Source organism: Neoarius graeffei, chromosome 4, assembly GCF_027579695.1.
Source record: "Neoarius graeffei isolate fNeoGra1 chromosome 4, fNeoGra1.pri, whole genome shotgun sequence".
Taxonomy (NCBI): domain Eukaryota; kingdom Metazoa; phylum Chordata; class Actinopteri; order Siluriformes; family Ariidae; genus Neoarius; species Neoarius graeffei.
Genome location: NC_083572.1, coordinates 48,752,895 through 48,768,621, shown reverse-complemented (window position 1 = coordinate 48,768,621; position 15,727 = coordinate 48,752,895). Strand labels below are relative to the sequence as shown.

At 40.8% G+C, this 15,727-nt stretch overlaps 1 protein-coding gene across 1 annotated transcript in view; it reads left to right on the top strand.

The window, feature by feature from the left end:
- Positions 1–15,420, top strand: part of mst1 (macrophage stimulating 1) — a 35,953-nt gene extending 20,533 nt beyond the window's left edge. Inside the window, exons 11-18 of the mRNA XM_060918227.1 lie at positions 4,330–4,466; positions 7,317–7,349; positions 7,466–7,580; positions 8,409–8,486; positions 8,606–8,755; positions 8,863–8,969; positions 9,091–9,230; positions 15,247–15,420. Coding sequence (XP_060774210.1) covers positions 4,330–4,466; positions 7,317–7,349; positions 7,466–7,580; positions 8,409–8,486; positions 8,606–8,755; positions 8,863–8,969; positions 9,091–9,230; positions 15,247–15,408 — 922 coding nt within the window. The 3' untranslated portion in view covers positions 15,409–15,420. The remainder of the gene's footprint in view (positions 1–4,329; positions 4,467–7,316; positions 7,350–7,465; positions 7,581–8,408; positions 8,487–8,605; positions 8,756–8,862; positions 8,970–9,090; positions 9,231–15,246) is intronic.
- Positions 15,421–15,727: the final 307 nt, after the last annotated feature.

Here is a 15,727-nt window from a genome sequence, read left to right as displayed (position 1 = left end):
CAAAATGGAAAGAATATGGCACCACTACAAACCTGACAAGAGAAGGCCGCCCACCAAAACTCACAGACCGGGCAAGGAGGGCATTAATCAGAGATGCAACAAAGACACCAAAGATAACACTGAAGGAGCTGCAAAGATCCACAGCAGAGATGGGAGTATCTGTCCATAGGACCACTTTAAGCTATACACTCCACAGAGCGGGGCTTTATGGAAGAGTGGCCAGAAAAAAAGCCATTGCTTAAAAAATCACATTTGGAGTTTGCCCAACAGCATGTGTCAGACTCCCCAAAAACATGGAAGAAGATTCTCTGGTCAAATGAGACTAAAATTGAACTTTTTGGCCACCATGGGAAATGCCATGTGTGGCACAAACCCAACACCCAGAGAACACCATTCCTACAATGAAGCATGGTGGTGGCAGCATCATGCTGTGGGGATGTTTTTCATCTGCAGGGACAGGAAAGCTGGTCAGGACTGAAGGAAAGATGAATGGCACTAAATACAGGGCAATTCTGGAGGAAAACCTGTTTGAGTCAGCTACAGGTTTGAGACTGGGATGAAGGTTCACGTTCCAGCAGGACAATGACCCTAAACATACTGCTAAAGCTACACTGGAGTGGTTTAAAGGGAAACATTTAAATGTCTTGGAATGGCCTAATCAAAGCCCAGACCTCAAGCCAATTGAGAATCTGTGGCATAACTTAAAGATTGCTGTACACCAACGCAACCCATCTAACTTGAAGGAGTTGGAGCAGTTTTGCCTTGAGGAATGGACAAAAATCCCAGTGGCTAGATGTGCTAAGCTAATAGAGACATACCCCAAGAGACCTGCAGCTATAATTGTAGCAAAAGGTGGCTCTACAAAGTATTGACTTTGGGAGGGTGAATACCTATGCACACTCCAGATTTCTGTTTTTTCATTTTAATTATTGTTTGTGTCACAATAAAAAAAACAATGTGCACCTTTAAAGTGGTAGGCATGTTGTGTAAATCAAATGGTGCTAACCCTCCAAAAATCCATTTTAATTCCAGCTTGTAATGCGACAAAACAGGACAAACACCAAGGGGGATGAATACTTTTGCAAGGCACTGTAACTACTCGTAGTCCAGGATTTCATTTCAAGTCAGACTCAGTCTATGTAAGGAAATAGATGGTAAATTATCTCATCTCATCTCATTATCTGTAGCCACTTTATCCTGTTCTACAGGGTCGCAGGCAAGCTGGAGCCTATCCCAGCTGACTACGGGCGAAAGGCGGGATACACCCTGGACAAGTCACCAGGTCATCACAGGGCTGACACATAGACACAGACAACCATTCACACTCACATTCACACCTACGGTCAATTTACAGTTAACCTAACCTGCATGTCTTTGGACTGTGGGGGAAACCAGAGCACCCGGAGGAAACCCATGCGGACACGGGGAGAACATGCAAACTCCACACAGAAAGGCCCTCGCCGGCCACGGGGCTCGAACCCGGACCTTCTTGCTGTGAGGCGACAGCGCTAACCACTACACCACCGTGCCGCCCATGATAAATTATAAAATCTTAAATTATAAAGAGATTTATTGATACATTTCTCAAGGTCGCTTGAACTAAAAGTACAGACTTGACATATACAAATCAACATGTGAGTCCCAGTAATGTTCTGAGTCTATCAAGATAATTTTATACTAAAGTAGAATTTATTTATTTATTTAATCTAACCCAGATTTGAAATGTAGAGATGTCTGAAGAGCAGAGGTGGACAGTAACGAAGTACATTTACTTGAGTACTGTACTTAAGTACACTTTTTAGTATCTGTACTTTACTTGAGTATTATTTCTTTTGGAAACTTATGACTTTAACTTCACTACATTTGAAAGACAAATATCATACTTTTTACTCCACTACATTTCTATCAAGGTCCTCGTTACTATGAAGCAGCTTTGAAAGTGGATGTTTTTTCTTTTCTTTTTCTAAAGCGTGATTGTTTTTTTCACAGGTGACACTGAGACAGCCGATCAGTAATCACTAGGGTCACGTCACGTCCATAGACTGTATAAAATCAAGTTCAATGATTTCTCAGCAGCGTTATTTGAACACGATAGGTTGATGGCAGAATGGAAGGAGGCGGTTCTTCTGGAGAATGCATGCACTCATGGCTTTACCTACAACCCATGTTTCAGTTTTCTGAAAGGATTAAAGATTTGTTTCATTTAAAATGTTTGCTTTGTTTGCCGAAAACGAACCACATCACAGTCTACAAAAACTCACCGTCCAACCTGCGGAAGCATATTGAGGGATGTAAATGTTTTATTCCAAGAGAAAGCTTGCAATTAAATTGTCTGTGCTTTTAGAGCTACGTTGCAATAGCTATGCAGTCTGGTTAGTCACATGACTTTCTATGGATTTGCCCACCAAGTTGCCATCGCCTTGTCTACGGCTAACGTTTACACATAGCTAGTTAACTTGGACACTGTTGGTTAGCATGTAAAAATGGAGTTACACTAACATGAATAACATTAACTTATCTGAAGTCCTTTCAGAAATATGTTTTAGCATAATCTTGCCAAATTTCTACAGAATGTAGAAATCTTTATTATCTCATAGCATTAGTTACCCAATATGATTTAGAGTTTGAAGAGAGTTTGCTAGCATGTCAGGTGGAGTTTCACTGACTAGCGAGCTTAACGTTAAACCACCATGATGCACAGCATGCGTTCATTTTGTCAATTCACATTTCTGTCTTTGGTAATGGCATTAGGTTTTGTAAGCGTTGTGGCAATAATACAATGATGCATTGACAGAAATTATACTTTTAATACTTAAGTATTTTTAAAAGCAGGTACTTCAGTACTTTAACTTAAGTAAAAATTTGACTGGACAACTTTCACTTGTATCGGAGTAACATTTGACCAGTGGGATCTGTACTTTGACTTAAGTAATGAAGTTGGGTACTTTGTCCACCTCTGCTGAAGAGCAAGTAAAGAGACACCAGTCCTTAAACATTTGGGATGGCACACGATTGTAGCTTAGTATTTAGCAAGTCAGGCAAATTTAATATAAATTGTAAACATCCAGGCAAATGAGCACAGGAGAATAAAAATAATACTGAATTAGCTCTATCTTTAAGTTTGTGCATTAAGTCTAAATGGTCTAACGTGTTGGGTTGGGTTCTTTTTGTTGCGAATAAAGGCATGACCAGGAGGTTAATCTTTCAGTGATTTACTTACAACGTACAAACTATCCAGTGAACTCTCCCCTACTAGACTTCCCCGATCTCTGTTAGATCGCCCTCTGGCGCCTAACCATTTTAGTAGCCTGTGCAGCATCCCCTCTCAAGTCTGTTGTCGTTTAATGTCCTCTGCTTGTCTGACTATGTTAATGGCCTTTGCCAGATCCAGCCTGCTCTCCATCTGCAGTTTCTGTGACAGCGCATTGTCTCTCATGCCTGCAACGATCCTGTCTCTTAACAGTTCGTCACATACTCGCAATCTTCAGCCAGTGCGTATAACGCAGTTATAAACGAGTCTGCAGATTCCATCGCCCCTTGCGCTCGCAGATTAAACTTAGCTCGCTGATAAATCACATTCTTCTTGGGCACAAAAAAGTTCATGAAACCATCTCTGACTCAGCTGTACACTAATATCTGCTCTGCAGTTAATGTTAGCCCTTTCAATACGTCGTCCACCTCATCCCCCATGTAATATATGAGCGTGTTCACCTGGTTAGCTTCTCATGACTTGTCTAGGTCACTAGCCACTCGGAAGCGCTTGAACCGTCTTATCCACTTTTCCTAGTCCTGTGTTTTCCAAAAGTCAAATGATTCTGGCGGGTTTATCGAGAACATTGCAGAAGGCTTTGCAGGGGGCTGTGGAGGGTCTTCCTGTTGTTGACCACGATGCTCAGACGATCGCTGTCCTCGTTGCGACATGCTTGCTACTGTAGGTTAGCTCGGCTAAGCTTATCCACTATCCACCTACTTTTTAAAACTTTCTGTTCCTATCACTTCTCTTATAATTTTCCCTTATCCTTTCGTTCACCGCAGCACCACTTCTGACACCATGCCGTGTTAGGTTCTTTTTGTTGTGAATAAAGGCGTGACCAGGAGGTTATCTTTCAGCGCTTTACTTACAACCCACACACTATACAGTCAACCCTCCCCTACCAGACTTCCCCAATCTCTGTTAGATCGTCCTCTGGTGCCCTGGCCCCATATCAACACATTTAGATCACACCACATAATGATCTGTATGAAGTTCTGCTCTTGTTGAAACTGGCTGAGTTTTGATTTCTTGCTGATTTTGTCCATGCGCATTGTATCTTTATTGTATGGATGCAGGATTAATCCAAAGACATATCCAGATGCCAACCTGACAGAGAACTACTGCAGGAACCCAGATGGAGATCTGCATGGACCCTGGTGCTACACTGCCGACCCCAAAACCGAATTTGATTACTGTGCAATCAAGCAGTGTGGTATGAATAAATAAATAAATCATGTTTTTCTCTATTAAAAAAAACCTGTCAGTTCCAGCCAGAATAGCTGACAAATGCTTCCTGATCTTCATTATCTGAGCAGCCACAAGTATTAAGCCAATACAGAGAAACCCTAATTAATGAGCTTGTTTTTTTTCCAGAACAAATTACAAAAATGATCAGACAGTAATAGGTTTTCAGTGATGTACCGGGATCAGTCTATTACAGTTACGTCCATAAATATTTGGACAGAGACAACATTTTTCTAATTTTGGTTCTGTACATTACCACAATGAATTTTGAACAAAACAATTCAGATGCAGTTGAAGTTCAGACTTTCAGCTTTAATTCAGTGGGTTGAACAAAATGATTGCATAAAAATGTGAGGAACTAAAGCATTTTTTAAACACAATCCCTTTATTTCAGGGGCTCAAAAGTAATTGGACAAATTAAATAATTGTAAATAAAATGTTCATTTCTAATACTTGGTTGAAAACCCTTTGTTGGCAATGACTGCCTGAAGTCTTGAACTCATGGACATCACCAGATGCTGTGTTTCCTCCTTTTTAATGCTCTGCCAGGCCTTTACTGCAGTGGTTTTCAGTTGCTGTTTGTTTGTGGGCCTTTCTGTCTGAAGTTTAGTCTTTAACAAGTGAAATGCATGCTCAATTGGGTTGAGATCAGGTGACTGACTTGGCCATTCAAGAATATTCCACTTCTTTGCTTTAATAAACTCCTGGGTTGCTTTGGCTTTATGTTTTGGGTCATTGTCCATCTGTATTATGAAACGCCGACCAATCAGTTTGGCTGCATTTGAGCACACAGTATGTCTCTGAATACCTCAGAATTCATCCGGCTGCTTCTGTCCTGTGTCACATCATCAATAAACACTAGTTACCCATTGCCACTGGCAGCCATGCATGCCCAAGCCATCACACTGCCTCCGCCATGTTTTACAGATGATGTGGTATGCTTTGGATCATGAGCTGTACCACGCCTTCGCCATACTTTTTTCTTTCCATCATTCTGGTAGAGGTTGATCTTGGTTTCATCTGTCCAAAGAATGTTCTTCCAGAACTGTGCTGGCTTTTTTAGATGTTTTTTAGCAAAGTCCAATCAAGCTTTTTTATTCTTGAGGCTTATGAGTGGCTTGCATCGTGCAGTGAACCCTCTGTATTTACTTTCATGCAGTCTTCTCTTTCTGGTAGATTTGGATATTGATACGCCTACCTCCTGGAGAGTGTTGTTCACTTGATTGGCTGTTGTGAAGGGGTTTCTCTTCACCATGGAAATTATTCTGCGATCATCCACCACTGTTGTCTTCTGTGGGCGTCCAGGTCTTTTTGCATTGATGAGTTCACCAGTGCTTTCTTTCTTTCTCAGGATGTACCAAACAGTAGATTTTGCCACTCCTAATATTGTAGCAATTTCTTGGATGGGTTTTTTTCTGTTTTCGCAGCTTAAAGGAACAGTCCACCATACTTCCATAATGAAATATGCTCTTATCTGAATTGAGACGAGCTGCTCCGTACCTCTCCGAGCTTTGCGCGACCTCCCAGTCAGTCAGACGCAGTCAGACGCGCTGTCACTCCTGTTAGCAATGTAGCTAGGCTCAGTATGGCCAATGGTATTTTTGGGGGCTGTAGTTAGATGCGACCAAACTCTTCCGCGTTTTTCCTGTTTACATAGGTTTATATGACCAGTGATATGAAACAAGTTCAGTTACACAAATTGAAACGTAGCGATTTTCTATGCTATGGAAAGTCCGCACTATAATGACAGGCGTACTAACACCTTCTGCGCGCTTCAGCAGCGCATTGATATCTGAGCTCCGTATCAATGCGCTGCCGAAGCGCGCAGAAGGTGTTAGTACGCCTGTCATTATAGTGCGGACTTTCCATAGCATAGAAAATCGCTACGTTTCAATTTCTGTAACTGAACTTGTTTCATATCACTGGTCATATAAACCTATGTAAACAGGAAAAACGCGGAAGAGTTTGGTCGCATCTAACTACAGCCCCAAAAAATACCATTGGCCATACTGAGCCTAGCTACATTGCTAATAGGAGTGACAGCGCGTCTGACTGCGTCTGACTGACTGGGAGGTCGCGCAAAGCTCGGAGAGGTACGGAGCAGCTCGTCTCAATTCAGATAAGAGCATATTTCATTATGGAAGTACGGTGGACTGTTCCTTTAAGGATGGCTTGTTTCACCTGCATGGAGAGTTCCTTTGACCGCATGTTTTCTTCACAGCAAAATCTTCCAAATGCAAGCACCACACCTCAAATCAACTCCAGGCCTTTTATCTGCTTAATTGAGAATGACATAACGAAGGAATTTCCCACACCTGCCCATGAAATAGCCTTTGAGTCAATTGTCTAATTACTTTTGGTCCCTTTTAAAAACAGGGTGGCACACGTTAAGGAGCTGAAACTCCTAAACCCTTCATCCAATTTTAATGTGGATACCCTCAAATGAAAGCTGAAAGTCTGGACTTTATGTCCATGTCCATTATATAATTATAACTTGAATATGTTTCAGTAAACAGGTAAAAATACAAAATTTGTGTCAGTGTCCAAATATATATGGACCTAACTGGATATAATATATTACAGGGCTGTAAAATGTAGTAGTATTTTGTGCTCTGGCTCAGGAAATACTGTTAGTATATGCATAATTTTGCATTTAGCGGTGAAGTTAAATACCTGTAGCTCTGGTCTGAACAGCAATGATTCAAAATTAGCAGGAGAGTTAACTAAATGTTTCACATGGGCTCGCATGCTAAAATGCTTCATATTCACATTTAATGTTCAATATTTTATGAATTCATGTCCTTATCTTTTTGTGCAGCAGGGGAGGAGCCACCTATTGCAATGCCACAAGGTAAGTCACTGATGCTCAGTCTTTTATGACGTTGTGTGTATATTTGTCACGAGAAGCACAGGCACAATCGATGCCTTTGTGTATGTGTGTTGTGGTGTTTGTGTACGTATGGATAGTGGGTGTAGAGTTTAATGAATGTGGGAAGCGTGATGACCGTAAATTGAGTACGAGGCTGAGGATTGTTGGTGGCACACCAGGGAACTCTCCATGGACAGTCAGCCTAAGAGACAGGTCTGTTACTTTCTTCATTATATCCAGCCCAACCCGTATCATCCATACATACATGTCAACCTATACAGAATGTCCGTATTTTATACGGATTTGATTCAATAAACGTAGTATATGGGCGTACAAATAAAGTTATACGGATTCTTTAAAAAAACTTCAATATTTATTTAGAGCTATAATCAATTCCCACGATGATAAAAGAGCGCATAACATTTACAAATGTACTGTACACCACAGAAAGCACAAACAGCCAGTAAAGAGTCTTATGAAATCGCGCGTTATCTTGTGGTAGCGAGACTTCGTTCCACTTTTGATCATGCGCACACCGCATTGCGAGAATCCCGCCAACCGGGAAGTAACATTTTGTTTGAAATGCGTATTTCCACCTGAGCGACTTTCACTAGCGACTGAAAAGATTCTGAATGGGCACTCCGGCAAGATCAACACAGACACTTGCTGTGACATGCAGCCTAGTGAGGTATTGGTGTGAGAGTGCTAAAAAAAGCTGTCATGGAGTACAATTCAGAACGTTAGAGTGACACTTTGTGTTTTTGTCAAACATTGGAGCTTTGTATTCATTCTGAAGGTTTATTGTTATTAATATTGAATAAAAAGTAACTGGGATATATCATTGTTAATTATCATTCAAATTTTAGGTAAATTATTTTAATTTGCATCTTATAAGGATTTTATAAGGGAAATACGGATTTTAGAGGTTGGTTATACAGGTTTGATTGACCAAAGGTTGACATGTATGATCATCTCTCGCCTCATTCCTTTTCCATATGCAGTTTAAATGACAATGCTCTCTCTCTCTCTCTCTCTGGACAGGAAAGGAAAGCATTTTTGTGGAGGATCATTGGTGAACTCAAAATGGGTGATCAGTACTAAGCAATGCTTCTCCTCATGGTGATTATCTACTTTTTTTTTTTTCCAGAAATGCAACATCTCTGATTTGTAATTAGCACAATGAACATTGCAGATTTTGTATGCCTGTGTTTGTGTGTGTGTGCGGGTGGGTGGGTTAGTAGTTATGTGGACCTCACAGGGTATTCTGCGATCATGGGCACCGTGTACCGGGACCCAAAGGAAGGAGAACCCGGCATACAGTCCATTGCTCTGAACAAAATTGTTTGTGGACCTTCAGAATCACATCTAGTCCTGCTACAGCTAGAAACGTACTGTTCAGTCTTGTGATTTTTTTTTTAATATTTAATGGACAAACTATTCCTGAACATGCTTCTCTCACATGCCTCTCTGTTTTTTCCTCTGTTTGTTCTCTTAGTCCTGCAGAGTTTAATGAGCGTGTGTCACAAATATGTCTTCCCCCTGAGCGCTACATTGTTCCAGAGGGAACCACGTGTGAGATTGCTGGATGGGGGGAAACCAAAGGTGGAACACCATGCAATCTTTCCAAATCTTCCCAGGATTTTGAAGTATACTTTGAGCTTCAGTCTTTTTAATTATGATCTTTCTTTATCTTGTTTATTATCTGTGTATATGTGTATTTTAGGAACAGGGGATGAAACCGTGCTGAATGTTGCTCAGATGCAAGTGCAGAGCAACAGCGAATGTAACAAGTACTTCAAAGGGCGTGTGAAGCAGAATGAAATGTGCACGACAACTTTTTATGCTGGCGTGGGGGCTTGTGAGGTAAGTTTTGTAATCTCATTAAAGACTCATTAAAGGGTTTTTTTTCCATCAAAAGTTTGTACACTCCTACTCATTCATAGGTTTTTCTGTATTTTGATTATTTTCTACATTGTAGAACAATACCGAAGACGTCAAAACTATGAAATAACATATGGAACCACGGGCGATTGCTCTAAGACAACGAGGGAGGCTCAGCCTCCTCTAAAAATGACGAACATCGTGTAGGATGAATTGCGCTAGGCTTATGTTATAGCCGACCTTATAACATTGCTATTTCAGATCCAGAATCATAGAAATATATGTGCTCAACCCAACTACAGTGCGAAATCATTCTGTTATAACTTTCCCCAGTTCGCCTAATGTGTGCGTGAGTTTTTCCCCCTCGTGACAACGCGATGCAGCCCAGCCTCAGTGGACTTCAATGGCATTTGGGAGCTATGCGCTTTTCAATCTCAAAATGCAAGACAGTTATTGGACAAATACTGCGAAAACACCCGCCCACGGACTCCCAGCCTCACAGTGGGAGGGACATGGCAGTTTCCGCGAGGAGACTGGTGATTGGTGAAAGCGGACGGATATTTTCTTTGATTGACAGTTCGTTTCAAATATAGACAGGCAGCGGTGAATCTCAGTTCGGTCCCATGCGGATTCGCAAGTGGTGTGGTGCATTGTAAGAGATCAGCTTACATTTCGATTTCATTCATTACATACGGTTTCTACCAGCTTTTTTTAGTTTGTATATATTTTCATTGTAAATAAAGTGTAAATATAGTGTTGTCAAGTTTGCTATCTTAGTTCCAGAAATTTTGTTTATTTGAGTGACTGAACTTGAACTTGAGGGGGCTAGTCAGCTAGCAAGAAAGCTGCGCACGGATGCCAAGCATTGCTGATTTAATTTTGGCGAAGCCATTTGCCAGTCTTCCTTTCGAGGAAAAAATTAAAATTAAAGAGCAGGGTAGACCAACGCCTCAAATTGACTTGGTGAAAAAGGTAGGGAATAATACTCGTTCCTTTCAGCTCTCCTGGTACGAGAAAGTGAATTGGCTAACAGCAAGTGACCCACATCAACAACAGTAAATAGGCTACTTTAATAATATGTCATGGATGGACCAAAAATATAGAATCTATTTAAAATGTTTATGCTGAGTATATTATATTGGAATATATATTTTTCTGGATATGAATTAAACAGGCGGCACGATGGTGTAGTGGTTAGCGCTGTCGCCTCACAGCAAGAAGGTCCGGGTTCTAGCCCCGTGGCCGGCGAGGGCCTTTCTGTGTGGAGTTTGCATGTTCTCCCCGTGTCCGCGTGGGTTTCCTCCGGGTGCTCCGGTTTCCCCCACAGTCCAAAGACATGCAGGTTAGGTTAACTGGTGACCCTAAATTGACCGTAGGTGTGAATGTGAGTGTGAATGGTTGTCTGTGTCTATGTGTCAGCCCTGTGATGACCTGGTGACTTGTCCAGGGTGTACCCCGCCTTTCGCCCGTAGTCAGCTGGGATAGGCTCCAGCTTGCCTGCGACCCTGTAGAACAGGATAAAGCGGCTAGAGATAATGAGATGAGATGAGATGAGATGAATTAAACACAGCTACAATTTGGAAAACATTTTTAAACAAAAACACAGCCGAGAACATTTCACACTACAGACCTGGATTAAAAGTGAAGGGTTATCAAAATTGTCAATAAAACATTTCTCAGTCAAAATAAGTAAAATATAGGGAAAGTGTCATTGAATGAAATGTGTGGCACCCAGCTCTATGTTTGGCTCCCCAAGGTCAGTGCTTGTGCCTATTCCAGAACACTCTGCTGTTACTGCTGAGGTTCCTGACAAAGAGCTGCTTTCAATAATGATCAATTTTTAAACAACATGCCACAATTTTAAAATATAAAATGTTAAAATATACCCCCCCCCCCCAACACCACCATCATGTATATTGGACAGTAGGCTAATGGGACAAAAGAACCTGCTATTTCACAGTTTGTGACGCTGCCAACAATCAGCCAGATCAGAGGCAAAATTGATGTGTTTTTTCTTTTTTCTTTTAAAATCTGGAAATATCGTAACCGACCAGCCTCCCCTGTTTGAAAGACTACCAGCCGCCACTGTATGGAACATATATGGAATTGTGTGGTAAACAGAAAAAAAAGTATTAAAGAACAAAAACAAAATACATTTCATATTTTAGATTCTTCAAAGTAGCTGGCGTTTACCTTGATGACGCTTTGCACACTATTGGCATTATCTTAACCAGCTTCATGAGGTAGTCACCTGGAATGCTTTTCAATTAACAGGTGCCTCGTCATAAGTTAATTAGTGCAATTTCTTGCCTTCTTAACATACAGTAAATAGCCCTATTCCATAACTGTAGTATTCCATATTATGTCAAGAACCGCTCAACTATGTAAAGAGAAACAACATCCATCATTACTTTAAGACATGACGTCCATCCATCCATCCATTATCTGTAGCCACTTATCCTGTTCTACAGGGTCGCAGGCAAGCTGGAGCCTATCCCAGGTGACTACGGGTGAAAGGCGGGGTACACCCTGGACAAGTCGCCAGGTCATCACAGGGCTGACACATAGACACAGACAACCATTCACACTCACATTCACACCTACGGTCAATTTAGAGTCACCAGTTAACCTAACCTGCATGTCTTTGGACTGTGGGGGAAACCGGAGCACCCGGAGGAAACCCACACGGACACGGGGAGAACATGCAAACTCCACACAGAAAGGCCCTCGCCGGCCTTTCTGGCGACAGCACTAACCACTACACCACCGTGCCGCCCCAAGACATGACATGTCTTTTAATTAATAAAAATAAAGAAAAAACTGACTTATAAGGTGTGTCCAAACTTTTAACTGGTACTGTACGTTTCTATTTTTTTAATGATGATTTACAGTCCATTACACTTGGAGTGTGGACTGTTGTTTGGAAATCGCGACAGAATTTTATTTTGGAGTCGTGAAGACTTGAACCCCAGGCTTGAAAATCTTGCTGCCATTTTTAAGCTGTAAATAAAGTTAACTTTATAATATCACGTGATACAGCTATGAGAGCACACAGAGCATCAATGAACATGTGATTTGCAGCAATAGATTAGGTTTTTTCAGCCTATTAGTAATCTAAAAAAATTTTGGTGTAATTAAACTAAAAGATTTTTCAAAACACAAATATGACAGCAATGATAAACGCTGTGCAGAAAAAGTATAAATATCAGATTCAAAAGTGATGTGGTTTTGGGGAAAGAAAAGTGGTTTTGAATACTATTTGGCAATTTTATATCTTTACAAATAATTAAGAACCATGACTCAGGATGAACTTCTTTGTTAATTCATATGTGGCCCATCAAAAAAGATACAAACAGTTGGTAATGTAGGAGGAAGGTTCTGTCTGTATTTAAATAATTCTCACATGAGTAAATAGAATTATTCACAGTGTATAGAGTAGTGAAGTGTACAGATTCCACTGGCATTACTTGCTAGTGGTCTTCTATATTGGTCGTATAACTGAGATAGACATTATGTTATACAGCCCCAAATCAGAAAAAGTTGTGACGGTATGGAAAATAATTTTTTTTTAAAAAGGGATTTTTAAAATTTACTTTGACTTGTATTTCATTGCAGACAGTATGAACCCGAAATATTTCATGTTTTGTCTGGTCAACTTCATTTCACTTGTTAATATACATCCATTCCTGCATTTCAGGCCTGCAACACATTCCAAAAAAAGTTGGGATGGGAGCAATTTAGGGCTAGTAATGAGATAAAACAATGAAATAATAATGCCATTTGAAACAGGTGATGTCAACAGGCGACTGTAATCATGATTTGGTACAAAATCAGTATCCAGGAAAGGCCGAGTCTTTGAGGAGCAAAGATGAGCTGAGGATCTTCAGGTTGTCAATAAATGCATGAGAAAATTATTGAAATGTTTAAAAACAATGTTCCTCAAAGAAAGATATGAACAGATTTGGATATTTCACCCTTGACAGTGCATATCATCATTAAACAATTCAAGGAATCTGGAGGAATTTTGGTGTGTAAAGGGCAAGGGCACAAGCCAAAGCTGAACACCCGTGATCTCCAACCCCTCAGACAACACCGCATTAAGAACTGTCATTCATCTATAGGTGATATAACCACATGGGCTTGGGATTACTTTGGCAAACCTTTGTCAAGCATGACAGTATGAAGTTACATCCATAAATGCCAGTTAAAACTTTACTGTGCAAAAAGGAAGCTTTATGTTAACTGTGTTCAGAAGCGCAATCAACTTCTCTGGGCTTGAAGGCATCTGGGATGGACTATCACACAGTGGAAACTTGTATCATGGTCATGTAAATGAGTATTCCAGGTCTTTTTTGGAAGAAATGGACTCTGTGTGCTCCGGACTAAAGACATAAAGGACCATCCAGGCTATTACCAGTATATGAAGAAATTTGGACATTTCGCCCTCTGTGGTGAATATCAGTAAATGATTCAAGGACTCTGGAGGAATGTGTGTGTAAAGGGCAAGGGCGCAAGCCTAAGCTGAACACCCGTGATCGCCGATCCCTCAGACTGCACCGCATCAAGAACCATCATTCATCTATAGCTGATCTAACCACATCAGCTGGGGATTATTGTGGGAAACCTTTGTCAAGCACAACAGTACGGAGTTACATCCACAAATGCCAGTTAAAACTTTCTCATTATCTGTAGCCGCTTTATCCTGTTCTACAGGGTCGCAGGCAAGCTGGAGCCTATCCCAGCTGACTACGGGCAAAAGGCGGGGTACACCCTGGACAAGTTGCCAAGTCATCACAGGGCTGACACATAGACACAGACAACCATTCACACTCACATTCACACCTACGCTCAATTTAGAGTCACCAGTTAACCTAACCTGCATGTCTTTGGACTGTGGGGGAAACCGGAGCACCCGGAGGACCAGTTAAAACTTTACTGTGCAAAAAGGAAGTCTTATGTTAACTGTGTCTAGCAGCGCTGTTGACTTCTCTGGGCTCGGAGGCATCTAGGATGGAACATTACACAGTGGAAACGTGTATTGTGGTCAGATGAAACAGTATTCCAGGTCTTTTTTTTGTAAGAAATGGACGCCATGTGCTCAGACCAAAGACATAAAGGACCATCCAGGCTGCTACCAGTAACAAGTCCAAAAGCCAGGGTCTGTCATGGTATGGGGTTGTGTCAGTACCCTTGGCAATGGTAACTTACACTTCTGTGATGTCAGCATTAATGCAGAAAAGTACATTGAGATTTTGGAGCAACATATACTTCTTCAAGACGACACATTTTCCAGGGTTATTTCAACAAGACAATGCAAAACCACATTCTGCACACATTACAAAGGCATGGCTGTGGAAGGGGAGGGTGCCTGTCCCCTCTGTCCCCAATAGAGAATGTGTGGTGTATTCTGAAATGAAAAATATGACAAGAACAACAACAACCCTGTTGCACACCTTCCGACCTGTTTGCAGGAAGAATGGAACAAAATAGCACCTGAAACAGTTCATCACTTGGTGTCTTCAGTCCCTAAACATCTAAGTGTTGTGAGAAGGAATGGCAACATTACAATGTGGGAAATGCTCTTACCAACTTCTTTTGAAATGTGTTGCAAGAATCAAAATTTAAAGAAGTGTTTATTTTGAAAAAAACAAAACAAAAAATCACGAAGCAAAATATCAAATAATGTGCTGTTGTACTGGTTTGAGTGCAATATAGGTTAAAGATTGTTTACAGATCATTTTCTGTTTTAATTTGAATTTCAACACGCCGTCCCAACTTTTTCTGATTTGGGGTTGCATTCAGTGTCAGTGAATTAGCATGTGCTCAAAGAAATACACAGTTTAAGATGGATTCTTTTAAATCCGCTTAAAAGTTTTTTGGTTTAATGGCTTTGGCTTATTGTATAGAAACTTGCATCATTTGTTTCCACTGAATCTGTCTGACATGATGGATGGGTTTTTTGATACATATGCTCTCTCTCTGTCTCTCTCTTAATCAGAAAGACTATGGAGGCCCTCTGGCATGTCAGAACAGTGACTGCTGGGTCTTAGAGGGTGTCATCATCCCTATGCGTCGCTGTGGGCACCCAGGGCAACCAAATATCTTTATCCGGGTATCGATGTATGTAGATTGGATCAAGAAGGTCATGGAGATGGAATAGCTGGCAGGAATCACTCACTCTGCATTACAATGTATTCATTTTAAACATTTGCAAATGGCAGGGTGAAAATATTAGATCTCTGCTCGAGTCAAATCAAATCTAGATTGTGAATAATTACAATTGAATGTAAGTAGAGTAATTTTCACCAAGATTAAATTACAAGAGGATAAGTAAATGCCTGCTGTACAAGTTATACTTGAGTTTATGTTTGACAAAATATGCTTATAAATGTACTTATATACAGTCTCCTCTGAAAATATTGGAACAGCAAGGCCAATTCTTTTTTCTTTTTTTTTTGCTATGCATTAAAGACATTTGG